General features: G+C 40.9%; 2 protein-coding genes and 1 pseudogene across 3 annotated transcripts in view; 2 read left to right on the top strand and 1 right to left on the bottom strand.

Moving 5' to 3' along the window:
- LHFPL2 (LHFPL tetraspan subfamily member 2) overlaps positions 1-7,740 on the top strand; it is a 58,523-nt gene extending 50,783 nt beyond the window's left edge. Inside the window, exon 3 of the mRNA XM_065739836.1 lies at positions 7,277-7,740. Within this exon, the coding sequence (XP_065595908.1) occupies positions 7,277-7,533 (257 nt within the window). The 3' untranslated portion in view covers positions 7,534-7,740. The remainder of the gene's footprint in view (positions 1-7,276) is intronic.
- SCAMP1 (secretory carrier membrane protein 1) overlaps positions 1-19,782 on the bottom strand; it is a 156,826-nt gene that overhangs the window by 100,971 nt on the left and 36,073 nt on the right. The window contains exons 8-9 of one of the 2 annotated variants that reach the window (XR_010622423.1): positions 16,895-17,012; positions 14,671-15,596 (exon numbers count right to left, since the gene is read on the bottom strand). Coding sequence is in view for 1 of the 2 variants with exons in the window: in XM_065739829.1 (XP_065595901.1) it covers positions 15,432-15,596; positions 16,895-17,012 (283 nt within the window). In the remaining variant the exon portion in view is untranslated. Of the gene's footprint in view, positions 1-13,702; positions 15,597-16,894; positions 17,013-19,782 lie in introns of those variants that run through there. The other variant, XM_065739829.1, reaches the window with a different exon arrangement.
- LOC136050921 (uncharacterized) lies at positions 7,587-9,294 on the top strand (annotated as a pseudogene).

Raw genomic sequence — 19,782 nt, 5'->3', positions numbered from 1 at the left:
GTTCTCACTGACAAAAATTAGCAGCTGATGTTGTTAGCAAGCAAGCATAAACCTTTGTCAAATAGTGCTGAGTGAGAGAACCTTGTGCAGTGCCCTGATAAATGCTTTCCTATGGCACATGTATGTGCAAGGGCACAGTACTTGCACTGATGCTGAGGTGCTGGGGATGTCTGCATTCCCTGCTGCCCAGCAGTGTGGGACAGCTAGCTGCCTCTACTGTGAGGTGGATTTTTGCTTTCAGACTTGGAGCCAAGGCTGATGCTGCTGTTACATAGAACAGCAAACTCTGTAATACAGAGAATATTTAGATGCAGAGGCTGAGCTTGCCCTCAAACACAAGAAAAAAAGAAGAAATCAACTCAACCTCAGCAGGCAGAAAGGGGAGGGATGGTCAGCTTACACTGCAGGATCAGCACTGAGGAAATGTAATGGAACGATAAAACCTCCCGGGGCCCTTTTACCTCATTGTTTCAGCCAAGGAAGCTTGTTGCTTCGACTCCCTTGCAGAGTCCTGGTCACGAGGTGTTTTTCTTTCCCTTTCTGCTGATTCTGCACAACCGATTCATGTTTTTGAGGGCACTGGCAGCAGACAGTTGGACAGCACTGAAAAACATTACAGCAAGCACTGTGAAATGTGCTGGGTCTTTTCCTCTGCTTCTTTTGTGGATGGACTGTTTGACATCATCTGGTATTTTCTTTCCAAACTAAGGAACCTCCCAAATTCAGCCATTGCAGTGTAGTTACTCATTTAGCTGCTTCAAGACTGCCATGGTGCCGTCTCAGATTAAAAACGCCCAGTACCTCACTGGCTTTTGAGGCAAACCCTGGCAGCCACGTGCCAGCCCCATGGAAGGCACAGTGGTGTGCCTGGCTCCTGCTGTGCTGCTCCAAGCGTGGAGCTGAGCAGGGCTTGCACATGTGTGAGAACACCAACAGGGCTTGCATCAAAAAAAGTTGCTACAGCCTTCCAGGGTGGTCAGGGCCTGCAAATTGATGTGACGGGTAGGGCTGGCACAGCTCAGAATATTCTGTGATTCTGTGACATCTGATGGGATGCAGCTTGCCCTCTCCTCTCCTGGAGAGAGGAGTCTGTACACGCATGCTTTGTTAAAGAGAAGACCAAGCAGAAGATTACACAGTAAAAAAAAACTAATCCCAAGAAACCCCAAACGCTATACAGAAATCACCCATATGCTGGCCTTCTGCCAGAACAGCCCACATCGAAGCTTTATAAGCTGGCTTCTTTTTGGCTCTTTCTGTGGTAGCAAAATGTACATAATAGTGATAATAGCTTCTTGTCCGTAGCTTTTCCTTCTACCTCCTGTCAGGCACATCCTCCACCATCTATTCTTAGCCCTATTTCCACACCCTAATGTCAGTAGTGACATCAGAAACATTGATTATGAGGATGCATATTTGATTGGCTTAATAAATCAGAGTATGAGCAAGTGGCTGAAAAGAGTGGGATTTCATCAGTTCAGGGAAGGCAGCAGTCAGGGAACTGCTTCCCATTATATGAACCCATGGGAAGTTTAAGTGGCCTTGTGGAAGATAACTGATCTGTGCAAGTTTTGGGAGATGACCTGGTTTCAGTTCTGCTGAGCTTGCTCTCGGGTCTTGCTGCACCCTGCAGTCCGTGTCTGGATGCAGTTCCTGCAAGGGCTGGGCCAACCTCCTTCATCCAGCCTGGCTCCCATTCCTTAGCACCTTGGCTGCCCTCTCTCCTCCATCGTCCCTGCCTACCCATTATCCCAGACCCCCTCGCTGATGTGAAACCACACCGACTGCACTATCAAGATAGGTTTTGAAATCACAAATTCTTCTGTTTTGCAGTGTTTCCAGATGGGCCATCTTCAAGGCTCTTGTGGTCACAGATTGTTCCCTTGCTTTCCATGCGTGTGCCGCCGCGCTCAGCTGGAGACTGCCTGGGCTGCTGGAGGCCATGCAGTGTGATGGGCTGCGGGCGGGTTGTGGCAAGGCCACAAGCCTGTGCTGTGGTGTCTGGCCTGCTGCACCACAGTGGTCCTGCCTCAACCTCTGTGGGGAATTCCCTCACCTGTCCCATCCCCTCTGCCTGACTTGGAGCTCTGTGACTGGCCTGCGCTGGCTGGTCTTATGAGGAGCATCTGAGAGAACTGTGGACATCCACCATGGTGTCTGTCACTACAGTTGTCTACCTATGCAAAAGCTTCCTCAGGTTTAGCTAGTGATGTGCATTAGGGCATGTATTTCAAGCATGACATTGATCAGGTGTTCATCTAGCACATTTGCTAACATGCCTGTGGGTAACAGTGGCAGGGTTGTGTGTCCTTGTGCTGGAGCACTCGTCTCCTGTGGCTGTGAAGGAGTGGAGGGCATTGTCGCTGCTTTTCACCACCAGATGACCCACACGAGTGGAGCAAGGCTCATTGCACTCCTATCTGTGCTGCAGTGCTGTTGCTGGGTTGTGCTGCTCCATAGAAAGAAGCCTGTTGCATTGCCACCTCATGGATCACAGCTGCTTAATTTCCTGTATCTTCAGCAGTATTTTAAGAAGGTTGTTTTGGTTTGATTTGGTTTGTATTGTTAATTTTTTTTTTCTTTTTTGCTGTTTTGCTAGGAAATGAGAAGATAGTTTCAAGATTTGCAATGGAAATTGGCTTTGCTAGTATACACTGTTGTTTAATATGGCACAACAGCAGCTGCACAGGAGACTGTCAAAACTAAATAGCTTGCCTTCACTTATCTAAACAGGCATCTGCACAGCCCCTTTCTTGAGGGTTGTTTCCAAGGGTGGAATGAGAAAGCTTTTACTCAGCTCTGACCCCGCTGCTGACCAGTATGTGTTGTGAAATGCAGATGCCCACAGTGGCAGACTGATTTGCTGATTCTCTGTGATGTTAGCCTAGCAACACTGCTGTAGAGCATGAAAAAAAAAAAAAAAAGAGGAACACTTACTTGCTGCAGTACCAGGCCCTCAGAAGGGAAAGTCTTGGGGTGCAAGTGGAAAGAGGTTTTCTTAAATAAAAGTCAATACTGATCTGTCTTCACAAACATTTCCTCTCATCAAAGCATTCTGCTGTGTTCATGCTGATATTTCTCAGTATGAGAAGTTTGGCTGTAGTGTAAACATTTGAGGGCTAGTGCTTAATGGGTTGTCCAAGCTGTAGTCAGGATTGGGCTAATAATCCCCATTAAGTTTAGTCTACATTTTCTATTTCTTAAGGCTTAATAATTTAGGATTGATAAAATGTTATGGGAACACATTCCCTTCACTGAAACATGCTAAAATGTTCTACGCTGACAGAATTATACCAGTGCTCTTTATGAGATATCTGATCAAAGAGTTATTTAAATATTTTCCTGTGTTGTTCATGGGCATCCGATTGCATTGTGCAGCCTACTTTCAGACCTCTGTAGAAGAAACACGTATGAAAGCTGGCAACAACAAACAGAAGGAAGATGTAATTAATGCTGCATCCATAGCAGTGCAGCTGTGCAGAGATGGAGGGGGTTAAATCTTCAACAGTGCAAACTTGAGCTCAGTGAGGCTGTAGTGGAAAACAGACTCGTGTCATGCTTTCAGAGTTAATTTGCTCTCCCAGCATGGGGAATAAACAACAGTAATTAACAGGTGGATTGGATGTGAATTAAAACTCATTTACTGTACGTTAGAAAGAGGAACTGAAAGGATTCTTTGCAGGGAAGTTTTCTTCAGCTAAAGCACCAGACTTTTGTTCTGTTTTTTCCTCTTGAAGATTGGCTTCTGTTCAGATACACTGGGACAAAAGCAAAAGATGATTTATTAAGAAAAAGAAATCATTATCATTATAATTTACTGTCCTCCTGCCAGATCCATCTAAAGACAAACTGTCGACAGGAGGTAATTGTTGCTTCATTAAGATTGTGCTGACATGAAGTTACACAACACACAGTGAGCTTTGTACTTCTATGACTAACAGAAGTTTAAGTGCTTTAATTTTAACTTTGGGCATCGAATGCCTCAGAAAGCCACATCATGCGGATTCAGTGCACAAGTAATATTTAAATGTGTCGAGCTTAAGAGTATGACTCATATTCAAGAACCCTGAGAACCGTAAGAGTTTATCAATCCAGAGAACAACTTCTTATGCGTAGGTGAGTGTTGCTGCTCCCATGTCCCTGTGCACTGTGGATATAAATGAACGCTGAGGTGTGCCCCGTGGCTCCCATGGCAGCCCCATGCTCACTGGTGAGAAGCTTTGAGCCCAGCTCCCTGTGGCCTACCCAGTGCCCTCCTCTGCCATCTGTCCCTGGATGCTTCAGAAAACAAAAACATGTTTTGTGCTGCCCATAAGCAACTGAGAACCAGCTGATCTTCATTTTTCCTGTTGCAGTTTGGCTATGGATCCTAGAATCACAGAATCACTTGGGTTGGAATGGTCCTTCAAGATCATCTAGATCCAACACAGTGATTGAACAGGGTTGCTGCCCACTAGAGCCATGATGAAACACTACTGCTTTGTGCTCTGTTTGTTACATAAGAAGAGTTTGCCAGCTACTGACACAAGCTATGAGCAGAGCTGCCAAGCACTGCAGTAATGCAAATAAATAACAAAAATGAGAGAAATGCAGGCAGGTGAGCCCCAGGGACTGAGCAGTGGCTACAGAACAGGAGAGATACAGGCAATTAAGCAAAGAGATGTGAGGGGCTCAGCCAGGCTGTGCCCTGTGGACACTAATATGAGAATTCAGTGCTGAAATTCTAACTGTTTGGCCAGATGCTATCCTGTAATTGTTTTTTGCTGAACTGCAGCTGCTTGCATGTGTTTGAGACATAGATCAAGGCTACAGCATTAGCCACAGAAACATGCCTCTGGCTTTTTCATGTTTCTTAGAATGGTTGAGCAGCAATCCTTAGGTTAAAGGTGAGAGCATCCAGAGACTGCCGAGCTATTCTGCATTATAACCATTTTACCTGTTTAACTTGACTTTCCAAGGAGGATCACAGCTTCACTGGACCTTGGTATCAGATATATATGAGCTTGTTCTTTCCACGTGGGCCTTTCTTCCCCCCCTCTGCATCTGTGTTCCCAGGAGCACAGTGGTTCTTTTCTTGTGGTCTCTGGAAGAGCTAGTTGGACAGGTAAGTGCCTAAGTCAGGTTGCTGACTTCTGCTGTAGCTCGTGGTTGTCTCTGCTGCTGTATTGTGCTGAGTAATGAAAATCTTCCATCCATTTTGTTTAAGCAGCAGGAATCACTGCAACATGCAGTCATCTCTTTTGAGGAAACTTGGAAGCAACTCTTGACCTTTTCATTTGAGATCCCTATGGGTGAAACCACTTCTGAAGCCCATGCAGTTCCATCACTGTGCTCGGCAGGTTAGAGCCAAGCACAAGATGAGTCTGCAGCTCTCCACTTGATGCTAGTGAGCATGAAACCCAAGGGGTGCCATTTCTGCTTGTGGATGTGCTGAATTGACTTAATTAGGTTATCTTTATTAACCTTTCCTAGCAAATAGAAACTGGGTACTACTGAGATTATGAATGATGGTAAACACTAGTGGATAGCGATAGATGTGTTAAGCCTTGTGCCTGCACTGGGACGGAGTAGAAGGGAGGCTCAGTGGTAAAGACATTGGTTTTTTTCTTATGTCACACCAAGACAGTACAGGGGTCAGGAGGGGAAAGTGAGAATCTGCCCATCCATCGTCATGGCCCATAGTTTTGGAGCTTTCTCCAGATCTGATTCTTAGAAAATAACTGTAGGTTATTCTGCTGTGGGCTGCATTCAGCACTTCTCCACGATTTTTCTTCACTCTTTACAAGAAAAAAGAAAGAAAAAAAAGCTAAAAATGTCTTAATTTGGTAGAGTATTTATGAATAAGTAGAGGTGCTGCAGCCTTTTAGGGGTGTCTTGAGATTTTACTAGTGGCTTTTGAGTCTGGGGGTCCGTACCATGAGACAGCAGCTTTCAGAAGCTGCTCAGTGCTGTGGCTTTGGCTAAAAGAGATGAATGTGGCCTCTCAGACCTGCCTGTGACTGAGCCATCTGGATGAAACACAGACCTCCGGGTTTGATCACCACCTCCGGGTGGTGATCTTTCCAAACTAATGGCATCAGCAGCCACTCCAGCATTTCATGGCTGGTTTCTTAATTCAGGGCTGGCGACTTTTAACTATCAAAGGGTTTGTGATCTTTAGGAAAAAATGGCAACTGGAACATGCTCACGTACAATTAGAAAAATACAGTGCTTAGTCCTGCTGGTTAATGCTGAACAGGACGCTAGTGATGAATAGTGGAGAGGAACTGCTGGTGTTTAGCCTGAAATGGCTGCTGGGCTCAGCAGGATGAAAGCACAGCTCGTCCAGGTCTGTCCAAGATAAAGCAGTACTTTATGCGTAGCGTAGTTCGGACACTTGGACAGGAATCACTGCACAAAATTTGTCATTGCTTCTTAAATGTAAACAGCAGTTAAATCCCCGCAGACAGAACAGAAATCACTCACTAGTGGATTTTTCTGCCCTAAATAGTGACGTTTAGTCCGTTCACGCCCATGGTGTTACCACTGGGAAAATGCTGGAGGAAGGACAACCATTTGTAGACATTAGACAGTTGGTAAGGAAATGTAATGCACAGCAGAATGGACTGTTCTAACTGAAGATGGGAACGAGTCTTAACAAATGGTTGGTAATATGTGTAGTATAGAGAATAAAAGAAGACTTTTCTGTTTGATAACCTTGACAACTTTCAGCCAACTTCAAGAGTAAAACCATCTTCAGCTATCTTCATCAGCATACCAGGCTAAATAAAGGGCTTAACAGTACAGGACAAATAAACTGGGTAATAGAAGGTGTGGAAGGCTGTGTTCACTTACTGACTTTAAGCAGAAACTGTTTTGTATAACTCTTCCTGCTCTTCTAAGTAAAATTTTAGAGAAAACAACATAATGCTAATACAGATGCCTGTGAGCTGCCCTGACACGTGTCTACGTACACTGCTGGATGGAGATCTGTTCTTAACTCACTGTGATTCTTAGAGGTTGTGTGGCAGCATTGTAGCCTCCAGCACACTCAGCAATTTGGTTAAATCTCTCACATTTGTGAAAAAGGCACGTCGTGTATGGGGACTCTGACATTGTCATCTCCCCAGTGAAACTCTTCACTGCTTCAATAACTTTGTTCCTCAGTGGAGAGAAAGCTATCAGTAACAGCATCGGCCATCAGTGGCTATTGTAATTGTTACTAAATGCACTTCATTCGCTGTTAAAACATATGAGTTGTTAAACTAACCTCTTTTCTTTCTGTTTTTATTTCTAGGCCTCTTCCTTATCTTAGGCTTGATACTTTACCCTGCAGGTTGGGGATGCCAGAAAGCAATAAGCTATTGTGGACATTACGCTTCTGCTTACAAACTGGGAGACTGCTCCTTGGGCTGGGCTTTCTACACGGCTATTGGTGGCACTGTTCTGACGTTCATCTGCGCGGTCTTCTCGGCGCAAGCTGAAATCGCCACATCCAGTGACAAAGTGCAAGAAGAAATAGAGGAAGGAAAAAACCTCATCTGCCTCCTTTAATTTCAGTGGGAAGAATACCAGTGCCTGGATCATGATTTGCTATCCACTGACTCCATGAGATCTACTTACCAGTTTCCACAGTTTGTGTGATTGAGCCCCATGCATTCCAGCCCTGAACTACTGAAATGGTCTTTGTTCCTTGCGGGGCAGTGAGGATCACAGAAAGGATCCCAAGAGAGGAGAATGTAAACAGCTGGGGATTTTTTAGTTTCATTATATTATCAGGACACTGTGGAGTATATTAATCAGATTGGGGATGTGAGGAATCGTATATATAATGGGGATATTGTTACATAGCTGACAAATTCTGATTGATCGGATTGCCCTACCCACCTTGGTCACTTTAAAAGAATTGGATTTAAAATAATAAAAGCCAGCACATTTTTTTCTTTTTTTAACACAGTCAAGAAGCCTACTTTAATTAGGCTTTGTTTCCAAGGGCTCCCCTCACCTGTGAACCTTTCGCCACCACCTGGTTTGGTACCATATTTTTAATTGAGGTGCTTTTTCATACTGAACTTCCCTAAAGGACAGTGCCTCCTCAGGCAGGAAGTGTATGACGGAGAGATCAAAGCCAACATGATGCAGTTCATGCAAATCTTTAAACGCTTAAAGCTGAATCCCTGCCACATCTCCTGCTTGAATCTTACAAGGTGTGCCCCTTGTCTGGCAGGTAAATTATTTTGTTTTCATTCACTCTGTAGAGAGGCTGTTGTTAACACTGACTTTCACTTGATTCTGATGCAACTGTTGGGAATACCATTTTACCATATGTTGAAACAGCAACTCTGCCTTAATTTGAAATCCCCAAAATCCCAAACAGATGATAATGCACAGCTGGGCATTATCTTGTGAATGCCAGCAGCTGGAGTTGGGCTCCAGCCTCTTGTACAAATGTAGATCAAATGCTGGACTTCGGTGCTATTATTCTTTCTTTTGACAGTGCAACTTCATTCCTAGTCTTCAGATCAGTATGCCTCATGTGCCAGAACCGTGCCAAATCCTCAATGGCTGGGAAGATCTTTTCCCATTTTTTAAACTACATATAGCGTGGAACCTTTTCCAACCAAATCAGCAGAAAAAGCAGACCTTGCCACAGATGACATTCTTTTCTCTAAAGCAGTCGGTTGCATTACTTGTGGTGTCCCATCACTTACTAGAACTACTTGTAAAAACAAATTGAAAAGGTGGGTTTTTTTGTGGGTTTTTCTTTTCAAAAAAGGAATGATGCAACTGTGGCATAGAAGCACTGGGAAGAATCCATCTGAGAAATAATTTGCATGAACTTTAAGTAAATTCCTCTTATTTCTCAGTGCGTGTTTCACATCATACATTGCTCTTTATCACTGGAGCCTGGTCAGTCCATCAAAGTGTGCTGTTAGCTATTTATAGATAATAAAAGTTCTTACTGTACAGGTAGAAGACTGATTTTAATACACTGCTCCTCTCCAGGTGATTCCTAAGACTTGTCAAAGCAGCACGAGCGCGAGCCCAGGGCTAGCCTTGAGCGTGGCTGAGCACTGATGCTAGAGCACCCCTCAGTGCCTGCTGTGCCCCACAGAGCTGTGGAGCAAGCAGGCTCAGCTCCTTGCCAGGAGACACGAGGATGTGGAGCTGATGGCTGAGCCACCGTTCAGAAACCACCATCAACTTCTGCCAGTATTAAAAAGGGATTGTTTTAATTTAGCTGCTTGTTGCATTCACCTGTTTCTCTGGCCCACTTCTACTAGATTCTGTCTAGATTTTAAAACGGGTAATTAACTTTTTAAAAAATATATTTAACTTAAAAAAAAAAAAAAAAAAAAACTAGTCTGGAACCACTCATGCCGATCATCTGCAGATAGCTAAAAGCTATCTGCAGATAACCAAAGCTATTGGAACAAAGTGGTGTTTGAGGACAAAAAGTCACAGCCAGCATGTGTCCTGACCACACCTGTGGCTTCCTGACTTCTCCTGGACACACATGCACATACACACTCTGAAGGGCGTGCATGCTACCTGTTTAGCACGGCTGCGAGCTAACAGAGAACATCCTTCAGTGTTCCTCTTGAGCCCTCTACTGGAGTGCATACCACAGGAGGCTGGGGCATTAGCCCGGCTGAGCTTTGGTCAGCAGTGTAATTGGAAAAGAGTAAGAGTAACCTATACACTGACTAAAAATTAATTACAATCTTTTTAATTCATTCAGAGTTTTAGCTTTTCTTAAGTGGGTAGCAATCCAATGTGAATGTTGCCAGTGCCACAAGTCTTTGTAGCTATGTTACTGAAGTAAATGCTGCTTTGGCCTCAACACCTGGTTAGCCAGAGCCGAGGTCAGTATTTCCAAAAGGTATGGAGGGCCTATACTGCTTAGGTTTGTAGGTGAGCAGTGAGCAACCCGAACACACACTGATAGCCAACCTCCGCTATGATCTAAAGCATGCTTAAGCTTTTTAATATAGCTATATATATTTTCTAAATAGGAGTTATTTTCAGTGGCATGTTTTGCTTTTTTTTTCATTGCTAACCAAGAAGAGCCAGCTTTTCTGCTTGTTGCTGGTATGCTATCAACCTGCTGTGCAACAGCACCATCAACTAACTTGCAAGATTATCCACGTTCATCACATAGCACACAGATAGATAGAAGACAGGCTGGGAAGAAATACAGAAAAAAATAATTAGAATTTCCTTTCTCAGGGTTCTGTTTTTCTAGCAAGTGATAAGGTGTTATATATTGACGCTTCTTTTTCCTGGATGAAGTTTTCAGATGTAGGGTGCTCTTACTAAATCTGACAGCTGTTTAAAGCTGTTCCTGATTGTCACCTCAACAGCAGCTTTCGAAGAAAATCAGCTTAAAACTAATTTAATTAATTTCATGGGGTGGGGGTGGGGGGCTGCAGAGTGTAACTGCTTCTTAATGTACATGCACTGCGTAGGCTCTAGAAGACTTTGCTGTGGATTCTTAAAAACCTGTGTGCCAATTAGTTCAGTTAACTTTGTGGTATTGAAGACTTCTTCAAGCATCTGTGGTTTGATCAACTTTGTAAACTTACATTCTGTAAAGTGCCATAGACTTTTTTTTTTTTAATTGTAGCATATTTAAATATATATATATATATACATATATATATATATACACAAATTTGTGTGAGATGTGCAATAACAGGAATGTCTTTCGGTGTTTTTCTTTGTTGTTGTTTTTTTTTTTGTTTGTTTGTTTTGTAGTTTTTGCTATTAAACAGGATGTTTGAAAAGGGACTTCCCAGGGAAGAATTGGTGTGTTGGTGGTGTGGACAAACTAAGCGTAGACTAATGCAACAGAGTTCCTGATTTTGAAGATGAATACGACAGTAACAGTAGCTTAATGATCTAACAAAAATCTCTTCCAAGGGTGATTTAATCTACTTAACTCAGACAACTGAAATGTGAAGCTGCAGCTACCCCTAGCAATGTGCAGTCTGAAAGGTGAAAAGGTTCAGCAAGGTTTCTTAGTGTGCTTTATTTATAATGTGGCACTGCAGAAAATACTGCTACTGAGCTATTTCTGGTTTGTCTATATCACCTTTTTTATCCATTTTACCCCAAGAAGTTCTTTGGATTCTGAGCTGTTTCCAGCCCAGTCATTTCAGTTTTGTTATCCCACACGAGAGTATCTCACTTGTGTTCCCTGAAAGCCATAGGCACTGGTGCTTATGGTAAGGAAAGGACAGAGCCCAACGAAAGCAGGGCCTGGCAGCAACACACACACTACAGCCACGCCCTGTAGAAAGAGAAGCTGTGGCAATTCAGCTAGATTAGATTGAGCCGTGGTTTATTCGTGGTACTGTTTGTCTGTTCTTGAGTCACCACTGTGTACACTTACTAGCACAAATTATGTACCTAATGTGTTACTTCCTTGAATCTAAATTTCAATTAAAATGTGAGTTTTTGAATTGTAACAGGAGTATGACTATCTAATTCAAGCATATTAGGTATGTTTAGCCAGAGCAAGTTTTCTTTAATTGTAGCTTTAATAGCATTTAAGAACCCAGCCCAGTGATTTTGTTAGTGTTTTAGTTTTCTGACTAACAATTACTGATCAAAAAGTATGTGATTTGAAATTGTACCTGCGCATTATACAGTACAGTCGCATTAAAGAGACTCTCCAATTAAAAACATGCCTGACATGACTCTTATTTTGCAGCTAAAGCACTACAAGCTCCTTTCCCATGAAAAAGTGGGTAGTGGAAGGGGGTACAGTTTTAGCACAAAAACTGCTCAATCACAGGCTTTTAAATTGCATTTGCTTTAACGTGTATGTTTTTCACCTGCAACCTGACAAACAATGAAGTGTTGTATGCTGCACTCTAAGCAAATTTATGACAGAACCAGAAGCAAGACTTTCATTACTTGAAAGAGAAGTCGAGATGTCTGCTTTCTCTCACAGTTGCTGAGGTTTATTTACATTAATTAGATAATTAAGCTTCTGACACTTTCTAAACTTTCAAGAAGTAGCTCACGGTGAGAGATGTGAACCATTTTCCTCGACTTTAAGAAATCTGAAGTCCAAACAAATTGAGGGATAGGTGACACTCGGTGCATCGCTACTTCGTGTGGATATCGAAGCAAGTGTGTAGGTATATGCACACACGCTCACACTCCCTCATGTAAGGAGTGTGCACTCAGTTCAAAAGCTGTTCCTCCAGTGCTGCCACTGCCACCTGAGATGGTACGTTCCAAAGACACAGCTCAAGCTGACGAACATCTTCACTACTTAATGATGTACACGTGTGCCAGCACCTTCAAAGTCTCACATCTGCTATCCCCTCCCAAAATGATCCTGACTGTATCTCTGAGCACTGTTCTCTGTAATGGTAACGCAGTGCTACACGTAAACTCCTTTTGCATTTTCCCACTCAAATAAAACCCAGAAATACGTTCAGCACAAAACAGCTGGTGTCAAAGGTGATGTGGTAGGAGAAAACGACTGGTAGTGCCTAACAAATGAAAAACCAAGACACACCAGTGACACGTGCCAACTCAGCTGGAATTAAGAAAACAAACAGTACCAAACCAATGCTGTTTTCAGCAACTTCATTTTACTTTCAATAATGTTTCAGAATTCACTGGATAGTCACAGAATTTCATTCAGTAATGACAGAGCATGTTTAGATTTTAATCCTCTAACTATATATAGCACAAGGAAGCAGGCTGCAAGTACTGAATGTTTCTCATAACATTTGAGTAGGCTAATTCTGATTATCCTAATGTATTATTTCAATAGTGGACAACTTTTCCATTTTAGCATAATGAAAGCATTTATATACAGAATTACAAAAAAAAAAACCAAGTGAGATTTTTACATAGATCAGCCGCCTTGTATGTCATCCTGAATTTTAAAAGAAGAACCTGTTTTGTTCAAAACTATACAGAGCAAAAATCCCGGGAAAAAAGTCTTCTTTATTCTGTGACACCGTGTTAATACAATAAATATACAAAACTTCTGAACAACTCAGACATGCAACAGAAGGACAGAAGGAGTGTATTTGTAGAGTCATGACATTCACCAGGATGACAGAGCATTGTTAGTAATTTACAAAATATACAAACATCCCCATGATAAATACTCCTATATTACGTATCAATGACTACTGACATTCCAGTGTTTAAACTTCATACTCTGTACTCAATTTGTCACAATACTACAAAATGACAAGTGGGTGCCATACTCCAGTAATTAGTAAGAGGCTAAAATCTCATTTTATTTGGGTAGAAGTATTTTAACCAACATCAGCCTTCTGTTGCCAAAGGTAAACTCAAACTTCTTCCTTCCCTTTGGGCTGCAAGTCATCAGATTCCTGGTTTAAAAGCTCACGTGTAACTGCACTGTGATTTCGCTTATGAGGTTTAGATCTGTATAGTCAGCCTGGGACATTACAAATCAGTGCTCAGTATACACTGAACATTCTCGCAGAACATTGAAACATTTGGAAAAATGTGCCTGCCAAATTCAGCTTTTATACGTCATCTTTTTTTTCCACAGTATATTCAGGCAATATACATTATTATGCACTCTTGAACTTAAAGCAAGGATTATGTCACTGGGATTCAAACCCAAGAGAGATCCGAGATAACTACTTAAATTTTGATCCCAAATAACCCACATTACAGCTCCTAGATGCAACCGTCAGGTCAAATTTGTACATGATGTGCAGCTGCTAGAAGTGCAGTGCCTGATCTCAGCAGAAAACAAAGACTTGTCTGGAAAGCTTTTATTAACATCCCACACAAATTTAAGTTCAGTGCTAGCCTATTACTACTGCAAATTTTAGAGCCCCTATTAGATAGAACATTTAAATTGCTTTCAATGTCATGATGCAAAGAGTATTTAAGATGATAGTATATTCATTATTGTTTAACTTGTGTGTAGGTGAAACTGCTACATTTATCCAAATTCAAGTCGGATTTAAAGAAGTTAGTAAAATAAAGGAGAATAATTACTAATGCTGATCAAGAGATTAAGTTAACAGCATTAAAATATAAAAACTTTATGTTATTATAAATAGACCATATGGAAAAAGACTTAAAATATGAGCATGGAGGGGCCTCAGAAACTTATGGCTCAATCTTGCTAAAAGTGATTCACCTGAAGAACCAAAAAAAGTTTCAGCTACAATAAAATTACACTACAGGTTGTGGGATGATGTCCTGCTTTCATTTTCTAAAACAAAGCTTGAAAAAATAGCCCAAATATTATGTATGAAGGCTCGTGAGTCAAACTGAGGAACTCCAAGTAACCTCCAAAGGACAAATCCATCAGTTTATAGTAAGACCTGATTAAACTCCAGAACACTATGATAGTACATCCCATTACTTATTGTTCAGATCCACAGCAACCGTTTAACCTTTCAGGCCTTCAGCTCAATGACTTAAGTTTGTGAAAGATGAATAGCTTTCACTTATTCAGTTCAAAATAGGAAGCTTTTACTTCCAGTGTAAATCATAGAGATGGCTGAGTTATGTTAAAATGAATTCAAGTATCCGTTAAATGCCATTGCTTAAAAAGATTGATCTTAGACAATATTATTATAAGAAAATCAAATCCTGTGTATTTATATTTTTGGACAAGCAGTAAACAGAGTGACTGACAAGGCTAAGAGATTCAGTACCATCGTTAACACAAACCTACACTAAAAAAAAAAAATCTAACAATCCCCAAAACGAAAATACCACTGCATCTCAAAGAGGAGAGCTAGACAAGAAACTAGTGTTCTAAACATCAATATTCTGTTCTTTTCCAGCAGAATTATTACCTCAAGAAAGGAATACTGAAATAAAAAACATAATATATAATCATTTATGAGTGTGATTGTAACCATCAGCTAACTTCCTTAACTTGCACACTGCATTACACATTCTGTTACAGAGAATGTTTATGCAAAATTGTCATGTCTCACAGGAAGAGAATACTCCATGAAAACAGATACAAACAAACGCTATAGAGTGGTGCAAGTAAATTCTGGACCAAAACACTATTTAAACATGATCAGAAAACTCAACAGCGTTCATGCAAACTTACAGGTTTATATCAAAAGACTTACCCTAAAATAATTTTTGAAGAATTTGTCGAATTCCTAATACATTTATTTAATCATTAAATACCATTATTCAATCTGAGGCCAATTGTTGAAATCACTTATCTCCCATAAAGTATAGTGGGCTTTACATTATAGATAGTAACACTTAAGGGCAAATACTTTGCTTTCAAAATAAATAAATTTATAATAGAACAAAACAAACATTTCCCATTTTACCCATGCACAGCTGAAGAAGAGACAAACATGCTGTGTTAGTTTTATTCTAGGCTTTTAGGAAACAGAATAAATGACTCGAAAATAAAGTACAATCAAAGAGAACCTTAACAACTTCTTTTACTTGCTCTACATTCGGTTGCCCTTGAATGCATTCTGAGCTGCACTGGTTGCTGCTGTCGATGCAGCGTTGGCTGCAGCAGTCTGTACAGTTTTGTTGGACATCACTCCCGTTGCAAACTCTTGCTGCGCCTTCTCAAAGCTAGCACCGGTTGTGCGGTAGAGACCGTGAACCTAGGAATGTGTGAAAGCAGTGAAAAAGTGATTAACTTTCCATTTCTTGGTAGAGTAATAGCAATGTTTCAGCCACAAAGCAGAGCTGCATAGTAGAGAAATCTCACTCGCATGTTTAGAAAGACCTGGAAATGAGTCAGACCACTTCTGCAGGAGGTCCTACAAAAATCTGACTGCCCTACTGTACACAGTTTGGTTACACAGATTTCTGTTTCTTAGTTTCACAGAGGTCTCTCAGAAGGTTTTTAACTTTTATAATACTCACTTTTAAAATAATGCATTTAAGTATGCAAAACAGGCTGTATTCGTAGTATAACACAGGGACATGGCTTGCAAAAGGAGCTTATGCCTCAATTTGTCACACACATTGAAAGTCAATGTCCACGTTAAAAGAAAGAGCAGGAAACAAAGCCAAAAAAGTATTGCCTCTGTGGCAACAACAATCTGAAAAGCTATTACTGAGCATAGCTCAAAATATCTTAGTAACGTACATAACTATCTGCTAGCAAGGTGAACAACAACTCTGCATAATATGACTTACAAACTCTTCAAACAATACAGCTTACAATTTATGGTACAACAAAAACCAAATCCTGAGTAACTTCCAATTACCTGAGAATTAAAATTAGACCTCAAGTTTTAGTTTCATATTCAGTCAACTCTTTAAACAGTTGATAAAGTTGTCAAATAGTATTATAAAGACATTTCTATCTACACACATAGCAGGCAAATTGACATTGTAACTTTTTTCCTACATTATAAATGGGACTATTTCTCATCTGTGAAGATATACCATGCCATATCTGAGCACACTGAGCACACAGGCTTTCTGATAGAATCCAGATGCATGTGACACAAAGATGGAAAAAAAACAACCTGTTCTACCATGCCTTTTTCTTGATTTTTTCTCCTGTGTCTGAGCATACAGGGAGAAAAGAAATAGTAAGAGGGTGACATCTCTAGGCTTTTTTTTTCTTTAACTTATGAGATACAGAAGAGTTTGGTTATGTGAAAATCAGTAAACATAGGAGTAAGGCAGATAGAATTATCAGAACTGCTAGCACATCAGCAGAATTTTTACATTTAAACAAAAGCAACCTTGAAAACTTACTTACTAGTAGGCAATTATCTAAGCTTGGATGTTCTGTATAGAAATTCGTTTAAAAAAAAAAAAAAACAAGAGAAAATAAAGCATGTTTGATCTTTTATGGTATGCATTCATTAAATAGCAATAACAAGCCAAAATTATTAAAATTAAAAAATAAAAAGAAAGCAGAAAAGTGGAATAAACAGCTTACCTTTTTAAACATAACTAATGAGATAACAGCAGACGCTGTGAAAAGTGCAGCTATGATTATCATCATAATGCCTACAGGAATACTCTTATTAAGACCAGTAAGAGATGAAATCCATCCACTAAAGGAAGAAAAGAAAACAAACAATAAACTTTACTTGAACAGCACTGCAATTCAACCACAGGCATCCACATCAGAGGCAAGCTAGAAAAACTCCTGGTTCTAGTCTACTTCAAATATTTTGGAAAGGGAATTCAGAAAAATTACGAACAAGAACATTTCTGTATTGTAGCCAGTTTTTACATCTTCATTTCTTCTTTATCAAGTGCTGCGAAGCTATAAAGAAAACTTCAGTACACAATAATTGTATTGCAGAGTCAAGAAGAAACTTGAACAAATAGAGTAGCTTATCAATTTTGGGTTACTTTCGGTCATAATATCATTTCAGACTAATTTAAAACTGCATGACTATGTGAAAAAGAAAATGGCTCGTAAAAAACACTTAACACTTCTTTACAAATAACACAAAAATATGTCATACATACATCTTATATGTGGGAGGATTTATTTAGCTATATTCACAGTGATGATTTCTTAACTGGTGTTAATATGGCAAATAATAATTCATTAAAGTAGAAAGATTTAACTAAAGTCACTTTAACTACTAGAAGAGATCACTGTCGTTCTCTACCCCAACCCTTTTTTTTAAACTGAAACATCAACACTGAAGTACAACACCAAACCTTTAAACCACGAAAAGCAGGCTATAGAAAAGATTCTGCCAATTACAAGAGTTAAAAATTTCTATAAACCTTCAAAACATTTAAAATTTTCCTCTTCCTATTTCATACTGCTCTGACCCCCTATGCCCAACTAGGCTCTACCACAAATACCCAAAATTTGAACCACAAACAGCATCTTCTGATGATCTGGCTACTTTTCAAACCCATTACAAAAGTATCCTTAGAAGCATACTCTACTTATTAGGAAAGCGAATCATATAAAATTACTTTATTTTTCTCATGTCAATCAAAATATCTATGAAAAAGGAACACAATAAATTTGAGAGCAAAAAATAATGAAATAAGATTTTTCATTATACTCCACTTCTAGAGCAATATTGTCTTGGCTGCTATATAAATGTTTGCAGATTAGTTGCAAAATACCAGTGATATAGAAACCCAGATACTGTACTGCCAGTCACAGCACCCCATGCTATCAACTGGGTACTACAATCATGCTTTTAGTTAGCTATATTTTGTTGAGGATTTTTTGCAGGAATGCAAAAAATACAATTCCCAATTTTAAAAAAAATTAAGTATTATAAGCTCCTCACAATTTAGCTGAGAACAGTTACAGATCTACTACTCCACCTCAGCTATCACAAGTCCATGGGGTCAGGCAGGATCCACACAAGGGTGCTGAGGAAGCTGGCAGAGATGATTGCCAAGCTGCTTTCCTACATTTATCAGCATTCCTGGTGAACCAGAAAGGCCCCAGAGGGCAGAAGGCTTGCCTATGTGATGCCCATCTACAAGAAGGGTTATAAGGAGCATCTGTGGAACTACAGGCCCATTAGCCTGACCACAGTACCAGGGAACAACAGGCTGGATCTCAGGACTGAGGCCAATGGGATGAAATTCTACAAGACCAAGAGCCGAATCCTGCACTTTGGCCAAAACAACCCCCAGCAACGCTACAGGCTTGGAGCAGAGTGGCTGGAAGACTGCATGGAAACAGACCCAGGCATGTTGGCTGATGCTGAGCTGAACATGAGCAAGCAGAGTGCCCAGGCTGCCAAAAAGGCCAACGGTATCCTGGCTTGTATCAGAAACAGTGTTGCCAGCAGGAGCAAGGAAGTGATTAGCCCTCTGTACTCAGCACTGGCAAGGCCACACCTTCAGTACTGTCTTCTGTTTTGTGCCACTCACACTACAGGAAAGACATCGAGGCCCTGGAGTGTGTCCAGAGAAAGGCAATGAAGCTAGCGAGGGGTCTGGAACACAAGTCTTACAAGCAGTGGCTGATGGAATGAGGATTATTTAGTCTGGAGGGACCCAACTACCTGAAAGGAGCTTGTGATGAGGTGGGGGTTGGTCTCTTCTCCCATGTAGCTAGCAATAGGACTAGAGAGAATGGCTTCAAGATGCACCAGGGGAGATTCAGGTTGGGTATTAAGAAAAACTTCTCTGAATGAGTCATCAGGAACTGGAATGGGCTTCCCAGAGAATTGGGTGAGTCACCATCCCTGGAGGTGTTCAAGAGATGTTTAGATGCTGAACTATGGTTTAGTGGAGAAATATTGCTGGTAGGTGGACGGTTGGTCTGGCTGACCTTGGAAGTCTTTTCAATCTTAGGTGAACCCATGATTGAACGGAGTTTCAAATTAAAGCTTATATACATAGATGACTTCAAAAGTAATAGCTCCTACTCATTTCCATGGAAACTACAACAACTACAAAGAGCACAGCACTATTTGACAGGGCAAATTCTTAGCTAAGAAGCACTGTTTTTCAACAGTCACCATCATTAGCTATGCACCCTCACCAGCAATGAACAAAAGCTGCATTACCATGTCCATAAAAATCTGCACCCCAGTGGAGGTGACCAACTAGCATTGTTGCCAGTGCTGAAACAATGCCATTGCCTCACTGTGCACGCACCCACTGTCTGGCCTCTATAAACACTCAGCAAGTGTCAATGACTGTCAATGGCTGTCATTTTTTTCAATTCAATGATGCATCCTTGCTCCATACACACTTACTTGCCAGATGCCACTTTGCCCAACTGTTCCTCAGCTGCCATCTGTTGCATGACAAGAAAACGTAACAGGATAATGGTGGGAAGGTTAAAACTCTACTGCCATACCACCAACATCCACCTCAGATGTT

This window comes from Cyrtonyx montezumae, unplaced genomic scaffold, assembly GCF_038088225.1.
Source record: "Cyrtonyx montezumae isolate F1298 unplaced genomic scaffold, pur_monq_1.0 scaffold_25, whole genome shotgun sequence".
Taxonomy (NCBI): Eukaryota; Metazoa; Chordata; class Aves; order Galliformes; family Odontophoridae; genus Cyrtonyx; species Cyrtonyx montezumae.
Note: the sequence above shows the minus strand (reverse complement) of the source record. Positions and strands in the feature narration are given on the sequence as shown.